This window comes from Macadamia integrifolia, chromosome 9 (assembly GCF_013358625.1).
Source record: "Macadamia integrifolia cultivar HAES 741 chromosome 9, SCU_Mint_v3, whole genome shotgun sequence".
In the NCBI taxonomy this organism is placed as follows: Eukaryota; Viridiplantae; Streptophyta; class Magnoliopsida; order Proteales; family Proteaceae; genus Macadamia; species Macadamia integrifolia.
The window spans coordinates 304,670-314,042 of NC_056565.1; the positions used below are offsets into that span (position 1 = coordinate 304,670).

The 9,373-nt window shown below is 36.0% G+C and overlaps 1 protein-coding gene across 1 annotated transcript; it reads right to left on the reverse strand.

Annotated features, from left to right (window-relative positions):
• Positions 1–4,139: 4,139 nt before the first annotated feature.
• On the reverse strand, positions 4,140–6,130 carry LOC122088947 (putative receptor-like protein kinase At3g47110). Its single transcript, XM_042658329.1, has 3 exons — positions 5,816–6,130; positions 4,854–5,768; positions 4,140–4,679 (listed from the first exon to the last, which is right to left on the reverse strand). Exons 1-3 carry the CDS (start codon positions 6,128–6,130, stop codon positions 4,140–4,142), a joined length of 1,770 nt encoding a protein of 589 aa, XP_042514263.1.
• Positions 6,131–9,373: the final 3,243 nt, after the last annotated feature.

The window sequence follows — 9,373 nt, forward strand, 5'->3', positions numbered from 1 at the left end:
ACCAAGGTGAAAAATTCCTCACTGTTTGCCAGTACAAGCCATTTGAAGTTGCAGAAAAAAATGGTCAAAATCAATCTGGTTTGCCCAAACCAAACGGTTGGTCTGATTGAACCAACCAGTTCGACCCAAGTGGTCCAACCCGATTAGGACATATCAATACTGGTTTTTTTTCAGGTCAAAATTCGGGTTTCGGGTTGGGTATCCGGGTCATAAATTTGGGTCTTTAGATCGAGTGATCAATGACGTTGACCGGGTCAAACAAAGTTGGGTCAAGCCCTGACTCACTATATCACCGAGTTAACACAAAAATCCTTCCGAGTTGACCCGACGATGACTCGTCGCCTTTTTTTTTTTTAGAAAAAAAAATTATTTTCTCTCTTCTCCTCCGGCCATCGATTTTCAGTAGAGTGTGCCAGTGCATTCAGAGGTTTTTGGTGATTTGTGGTATACCGTCACGATTGTCTTCTTGTCCTCTACAACTTTTGTGAATAAAGTTTTTCGATTTGAGACCTTTAAATGATGGTAAAATTATGATTTCCATGATTTAGGACCCAAACCCTATACAAAAATAAATTTTTCTTTGATTTTTTTTTATTCTAACATCATTAGGGTTGGCTCTAATACTAATTCTTGGGGATTCTTTACCATAGAATCATATGAATAACCCCATTGGTGTTATAATATAAAAGTCATAAACCAATCATAAAAAATTAACCATGGGTGTAGTCCCTAAACCAAGAACACACAAACATGTGGATGTACCCCATATATAATAATCAATGGGAATAGAAGAATACATGTATATAAGTTTGGAAGTCCCACAAGTATTGATCACGAATCTCTCTCCCATGTGCTTGAGAATTGATCCCATGAATATTGTAACAAGGAACTACACAATGGAGTCTCATCTGCTAAAATCTTCTGCAGCCTTTCACCCACTACTCATGTGAGGGGAGTTCATGCTTCCAAAATCATGAAGGTGTTAAAGTGACGGCTGCAGGGACCTTTAGCTTCTATTTATAATAGAATCTCTAAAACTCTAATTTATTCCCACAATGGATTGGGCTTGGAGTTTCCTAATCAGAGTGGGTCTATAATTGCTTGGGTCCAATGGATCAATCGGTATCAGTTAAACTCACATAAAAATCCTAACACCATAGACCATCCTTGAGTCCTCTGCTACCCTCACGATTGACAAACAAAGATCTATCTAAGTTCTTAAAGAAACTAGGGAGGGGAAAATTGGAGCGATCTAGAATTTTAGTTTCACAGAGAAAGACAAGGTCAGTTCTTTGTTAATTTACTATGTAAACCACGAACATTCCAGTGTAGGCATTTAAGAGAAATCGCCATAATCACAGTACGAGAGAAAAGAGGCCACAACCCAAGAAGAAATATTAAAAAGAACACACTCACAGAAGCAATGGTATTCCACAAATCCAAAAAAGGGAGAAAGCATGGACAATATATCTACTAATCTAAAAGGCCAACAGAACACGAAAAAATATAGGGGGGAACACGCAAAAACATTTTAACAGAAGAAGTGTAAAACAGCACGGATGAGAGAAGAAAATAGATCAAAATACAGGAATGAAAAAAATTAACAGTAACAATAAGAAGGATAACGAGGTACAAGTTGTCTACGCAAGTAAGGGGCTTCAAAATTGAAACAAGACAAACAAATATTAAGAGGAATGCAGAAGAAATAGGGTAAATAAAATTGGAAAAATTTTGCAGAGACGGATACTGTTACCCGGTCCTGAGTAGTTTACTCAGCCCATCCTCTATGATCAGACTGTTCTGTAGTCACAAAGCAATGGTTCGAAACTAGATGCACGCTGAGGTCCAGTCTTTTTAGCCACGCGACCATCCCTCTCCCATAGAAAAGCTGCTATTTGCTGCACCAGAGTGTCTGGCTCATTGGAAGAGGACATGGCATTTGAGAGCATAGAAATAATTTCCTCAGTCCAAACCTCTTCCAACAATGACCAGTCCATATAATTGTCTTCCATCAAATAGATTGGTAACTTTCTCCTTTGTATTAGACTCCACGAGTTGCTCATCAATTTTCATTCTTTTGACTTGATGTACTCCTTAATTAAGAGCCCTTCCAATAATATAACTAATCTTGAACATGCACATTAAATTCCACATACTGCTCAACCACAAAACAACTGGAGTAAATTCTTATGATCCAACTTATGATGCCTTAGACTATGTTTGGTATGCATTTTTGGAATAGATTTTGAGTCTGAAACACATTCTAATGGGAGAAAAAAATGTATATTCTCACTTCAGAATGTGCTATAGACCCAAAATCCATTCCTATAAACATACTAAACACAACTTTAGTTTGTTAAAATGCTTTAAAAGTCTCTTCGGAATTCAGCTTTAATCATCCTATTTTAGGGGCTCCCAAGGGCTGATAATATCAAGCATGTTGCTTATAATACTCTTAAGATGAAAATCTGTTTTTTCTAAAAACAAACTCTACTCTTACGTCTTCATATTTAATTACATCCAATTGCAACATAACTAAGCATGGTTCAAATCGGAGTTTTATTTTATTTTTTTATTTTTTTCTCCCCCAACTTTAGAGAGTTGATGATGTATGAGTAATAAGAAAGAGTAAAGCCAAGACCATAATTAACCATTATCATCAAATGCTTGAAAGGCTGACAAGATACAATACAACAACATTTGTAAAAGATTCCTATCAAAATATCTGAATCTTAGGGGGAATCTAGAGCTCCAGATAATAGATAAGGCATTGCCTTCACTAGAAATAGGTCCTTCACAACGACCGAGATGTATTAGAAGGGAATTTAGTCTTAAGAAGATTGAAACTGGAAAGTATTTTTCTTTTAGATCATTCGAAGCGAAAGACATTACTCCTCTGTGAGGCATCTCTAAACTAATTTCAAGGCCATGCCACCATTATGATCTACCTTCTTAAGCCCCTCGATCCCAACCAAAAAAAAAATTAGTTCGGAAGATAGTTACTTGTCCAAAATTAATGAAACATTGTCATGTGTGAATAACTATAGATCAGCCTAACTTTGCTACAAGATCTAGAATTTTATTTTTGTAGGTTTTCATGAGCATTAAGCGACCAAAACAATAAAATAAATACAAAGATAATAAAGTTGGAATCACCTTTAATCAAGCGTAGTTGCCCTGTATTGACATATTCTTGCTTCAAGAAAATTTCCCTTTGATTAAATGTAGCGCCTTCACAACATCACTCATGTCCACACGTTCTCTAGGCAATTCCTTTGAGCATTGGAGTGCAATTTCGATTATGGATGCCACACAATCTTGTTATTTATTAGTCCTATAACTAGGGCCTTCAGTTCTGTGGATAGCATCCTCTTCAATTTTTTTATTCACTTTGTTCTTCCTTGGGTAGGAGTGTTGGATCTAAAATTTGCATCAAATGTACAGGTAAAGCTGACTTTGCAAAGTTATGGAGAATTAAGTCATCAGTAAATATCTTATCTATTGGCCTTTTTCCTGTGAACAACTCCAAAAAAAGGGATCCCATAGCTATACACATCCCCTTTTATGGTTACCCTTCCACCCATGCCATATTCTGAAATTTAGAAACCTCTCGTTCTTAGTATAACAATAACAAATTTGCATTTTTTTTTTTCATATAATACAAGAAATTACGATTTGTAATATGAAAATTGTGAGTAAGCAATTCAAAGTAGTGAGTTGCATGATAATTCTTCAACATGGAACCATAATTCTTTTAATTATGTTATACAAAATCCAATCTATACTCGATCCAATTAGATACCAAGGTCCAATGCATTCATAGTATAACCAATTCCTAATTGAAATGAATACGGATAAAACCATGATCCACTCTAATTAAGGTATTAAAAGTGTGTTGATATATTTAATCAACTATCCATAACCAGATTTGAATATCCAATAATAGTTAGAATGAAATATTAACCTTAATAAACATGATATTTAGATCTAGACCCTTTTTTCTAAATCATCATTTGGATCATTTTTGTCACCCGAAAATGGATTATGATTAGAATAGACAGAACCAACTTAGTAAAAGAAATTTATATTTATAGAATCATAATTTAATATATTGATAACTTAAAATAAAATTGTATAGTTTATTTGTTACCTGGAGCAGCATAGCCAATTGATCCTTTTATCCCAGTGGTACTAGTTTGAGTCTGGGATGAATCATCATCAGGATTTGAAAGTAGCCTCGCCAAACCAAAATCGCCGACATGTGCAATCTTATCATTGTCAAGTAGAACATTGCTTGGCTTCAAATCACAATGAACAATTGGAGCATAACAATGGTAATGAAGATAATCCAATGCAGAAGCCACATCAAGTGCAATGTTTAATCTTTGAACAAGGCTCAAACTCCTTGAATGATTATGTGCCACCATCGGCAGATGCAACCAATCATCTAGACTCCCATTGGGCATGAACTCGTAAACAAGGGCTTTGAAATCTTTGCCTTTTGAATCAAGACTCGAACAAGAAGTTAGAATCTTGACAAGATTTTGGTGACGAGTGTTTCTTAATGCTTTGCATTCAGCAATAAAGCTCTTGTAAGCTCTTGTATTTTGAAGGTTGAGTACCTTGACTGCCACAAATGTTTCATCTTGGCCAATAATCCCTTTATATACAAACCTAAACTACCAGAACCTATGAAATTAGCTTAAGAAAATCCTCTAGTAGCTTGGAAGAGCTCTTTGTAAGAAAGCTTTAAGAATTGTTCACCGATTAATGGTATGGATGGAGGTTTACCTTTTGATTTTCTTCTCCAACAAAAGAATAAGAAACGAAGATATCAAAAGAAAACCAAATACCACACCGATTATCACTAATACTATTCCAAAAGTTTTGGACTTTCCTCCTTTCATAGATCCATGGTTTGTGCATGCAGGCAATTTTAACTCTGCAATTTCCCCACAAAGCTTATCATTTCCATTCACTAAAATTGCATTTGCATTTCTAAAGATTCCTTTTGTTGGTACCTCCCCCTCAAGATTATTGAAGGAAAAGTCCAAACTCTGCAATGCTGAATTTTTCTCTAGATCCTTTAGAATTTTCCTTGATAAGTTGTTGAGTGAATGATCTAAATCTCGAAGCCCCTTCAAAAGAACCAAAGTTTGAGGAATAGTTCCTTCAAAGAAATTACCACCCATGTAAAGATTTTCCAAACTATTGCAATCACCAATGGAGGAGGGAATTTCTCTAGAAAATCTATTTTCATGGACAGATATAGTAGAAAGACTCTTCAAGTTACCGATTTCTATTGGCAAGGAACCGTCCAGAGCATTGTAGGATAAGTCTAGAGATACTGATAAGGAGAAAATATAAAAGAGTTGTTTAGGTATCGGGCCTTGGAGGTTATTATTGTTAAGGGTTAGATCCTGTAACTGTTGACAATTTCCAATGTTTGAAGGAATGTTTGAATTCAAGTTGTTTCCTTCTATATGGAGTCCATACAAAAGACTGAGATTGCCTATGGAGGCAGGTATCTGTCCTGAAAGTCTATTTCCACCCAAGAATATATTTTGAAGCTTTGGAAGTTTCCCTTTACTAGAAGGAATATTACCTTCGAGAAAGTTCCCCTCCATGCCCAATGTGCTTAAGGGGATGAGATTCTCAATATCAGTAGGAATGATTCCAGATATTTGATTCTCTTCCAAATAAAGCATTAAGAACTGTGTTGAGATATTGGCTCTAAAGTTGGGAATGGGACCCTTAAAACCATTAGCCTGTAGGTCCAACAGCTCTATTTGTGTACAATTGACAAAATATTTACAGAATCTAAATCAGCACCATCCCTTGCTCCACATTGATTTGTACCAATAACAATTTTTTGAAGATTTTGAAGATCTCCTAAGTTGTTTGGGACAGGTCCAATAAAACTGTTAACACTGATAGAAAATATTTGGAGTGTTGAAATATTGGAGATGGAATTTGGAATGCTCCCTGAGAAATAATTCTCTCCAATTTCTAGTCCATGGAGATTTGGAAGAGCAAGGCCTATGCCTTGTGGAAGACTCCCATGCAATTGATTTTTTCGGAGAGAAACAACTTCAAGAGATGACAGATTATACAGTGATACAGGTAACATACTGGATAGCTTGTTTCGACCAAGTGCTAGAAAGAATAAGTTTCTTAGCTGACAAAGGATTTTGGAATGCTCCCTTGCAATCCATTTCCAGCCAAAGAGATAACTCGGATAGAGGAAAGGTTCCCAAAAGAAGCTGGTATTTCTCCTGTTAAGCCATTATCATTAATAGAAATGATCTCCAGCTTTGACAAAGATGCAAGTCCAACTGGAATCTTTCCGACAAGATGGTTAATGTTGAAGTTAATCCCTCTTAGACGAGTTCTGCAGTTTGCTAAGCTGGTAGAAAGATCTCCTTCAAAACTCTTGTTATAAAAATTAATGTGCTGAAGTCGAATCAGATTACTGATTTCTTGGGGGATTGCACCATGGATGCTATTGTTTACAAAGTAGAGGAAATGAAGAAAAGTGAGATTACCAATGGAAGGAGATATGTAACCTCCCAATCCCTTCCCTCCTAAATCCAAGCCAACAACCCGTTGTTGATGACGATGGCCACATGTGATTCCAACCCAGTTCCAGAAATGGATGGAACCGTTCCAAGAACTTAGTGCTCCATATGGATCATCAATTTGTTTCTTTACCTCCAGCAAAGAAAGCCGATCTGTCTCGTTCCCTGGGATCCTTCTGCCGGTAACTGATTCAAGCCTCAATGAACTCCCAAAGAGAAGAATGAAAACTAGAAGTTGAAGTGCCATCGAAATCAAATTTTGGGATTCAAATGTAGAAATTAAACCATGCAATTTTTGAGTTGCAGTAGGGTGTCCTTTTTAAAAGAAAAAAAGACCTTAGAAGTTAAAGGTGTAAGGTCAGTCCTCTTTCCGATAAGCTTCATTGCCAACCGGTGACCTGATTGACAATTACTGGAGAACTTGAAAAGTCCTCTTTGGTTGGCAAATGAGTTCAACTTTCTTGACATGGACCAATTGCCATGTGCAATGGACCTGGTGACAATAAGCAATTGGCTTTTATAATGATGGTCCTGGATCCATATAAATTTTTTTTTTTTATTAAAAAGGTTCACTTAGGGAAGAAGCCATTCTTCAAATAGAGTGTGTTAAGAAGATTTTTGAGGCCATGATAGCTCGGAATTAGATATGAGTAATTACTTAGCAAGTTCTATTTCCAGCGCACACACATGAAGTCTGATCAAGGATTTAGTTCTTGGGTATTGAATCAATATCAGCATCGATATCGATCTTGATCGGTCTCAGTATATCTTAATATGATACAGACGACATGGCCGATTCAATATTGATACATAAAAATATGTTTACATATCATCACCATCACCATCACCATCACCACTAACACCATCAAACGTTGCCATTTAGCAGTTGTGAGGCATCAGTGATGTGAAAGCCTTATTGAATTGGATGTGTTGAATGTGGGGATATATCAATCAACAATTTTTAGTGAACTAAAAACCCGGACAGTAATATTGGACTTCGACCTACCTCGCTATACCAATTATCGTTGTGAGTGATAAGAAGGTCTCCTTGAATTGGATGTATTGAACGGGTAGATATATCAGCATCAACCTACCACTTCTTATGATCATATAGTGTCCACTGGTTTAGTCAAATTTTTTTTTTGGGTGATGGGTCTGAGTCAATTTGGATGTATGTATGGATTTGATTCATCACCATCTTGTTCATTCACAACAAAATATGTTTTCTGTGCATGGAAAAAAAAAAAAACAGTTAAGGCTGCGTTTGGTAACGTTTCGTGTAAAAAATGAAAATTTCAGTTTCTGTGTCAAAATGTTTTTTTTTTTTTTAACGAAACTGGAATGACGGAACTACCTTTTTTCGTTCCGTAAATTCTCTTTTTTTTCGTCTTTTTTTCTTTTCTTCTTCTTCTTTTTCACTTTTTGTTCCAAAAAAAGCGAAACACACCATAGATGCACCAAACGTTTTATTCCGTTTTTTCGTTCCCATAGAACCATAGAACAAAAAAACTGCAGAAACATTTTTTCAGAACGTTACCAAACGCAGCCTTAAATCTTTAAACTAAATCAATAAGGCACTTTGCAACCCCTGTGACGTGCGAAAGAAGCCATTACTGTCTTGACTATATTTTGTGTTAACTATTTTTCATCTTTGATCTATTATTCTTGGCTTGACTATATATTCAATATTCCTAGAGTTCCAATAATCTCAATGAAGTTTAAAAACAAATATATACATTTCTATAGTTTCGTCCATTGCTTCATTAATTATTCAGTTCACTTCAGTTAGGCTCTATAGGCCTCATAGGTTAGGTATGGACACATTTTATATTCAGCTTGTCAGTTATCAGCCCATAATTGCGGTCAAGTTAAAGGGGCTAATATCGGTTTTTAAATAAGCTAATCGGACTATAAACAGACCGTGAATGCATTATAAACAGTTGGTCCCAACTGATTACTGATATCGGTCAGTCCCGATCGGGCTCTTATTGGTCTACAACCAAGCACCATGAATGCCTGAATAATAATCGGTCTAGTACCAGACCATTTACTAATTGGTCGGGCTGAATTCATGCCTTAACCAGTCAGTTCTGGTCACACCTACAGGTGTGGGGCCAGATTTTGACACCCCTAGTGCCAGGATTTCATGGTCTGTGCACACTTCATAGTTTTGCTAAGGTATTATGCGGTTATATCATCTACCACTTGATATAGCTTGGATGGAGATGGATTTTGTGTGTAGGTAGATTGTAGATCTCAATATTCTTTACTTACATGTTAAGTTTCAATCCAAATGGATTTTGATGATTAATTAAAATGGGACTATTGCAAGAGTTCATGTCTGCATGGATATAAATGGAAAGGTAAAGCCACGTGAGAAGGTAAATTATTGAATTTTAAGATGAAAATTGACAAATAACAATCAAGACCATTCCCTAGAATATTCAACAATCAAAATTTCCAAATCAAGTTTTGACATGGCATAAGTAAATATGAATAATATTGCTTGGTCTAAAGAGACCATGAAACTCCTAAAGAATGGTATCAAGTTACAAAGATTCCATAATATTGCCTTGTGTTCTCATCCTGATTTTTTCTCATTTGCAAAGTTGGAATGACTTAGTTGATGAAATTCTAATGACCAAACTTGTCAGTTTTAGCAGAGTTATATCCAAATGGAATCGTTCTGTTTTTTGTCACAGGGATAACCTTAAAGATTTCCTTTTCTTGAAAGCCTTCTCTCTTGAAAATAGCACCCTACCCTTCCATTCCCCGAGGCTATTCGTGAGAATTCC

Bases quoted from the DNA above. Each gene is read 5' to 3' on its own strand.
- LOC122088947 (XM_042658329.1), bottom strand. From the start codon at position 6,130: ATGTTACCTGTATCACTGTATAATCTGTCATCTCTTGAAGTTGTTTCT. The intron at 5,769-5,815 runs GTAAATATTTTG...TTGGACCTACAG, and splicing joins ATGGTGCTGATTTAGATTCT to GCTAATGGTTTTAAGGGTCC. The intron at 4,680-4,853 runs GTATTTGGTTTT...AGGTTCTGGTAG, and splicing joins TATTAGTGATAATCGGTGTG to TTTAGGTTTGTATATAAAGG.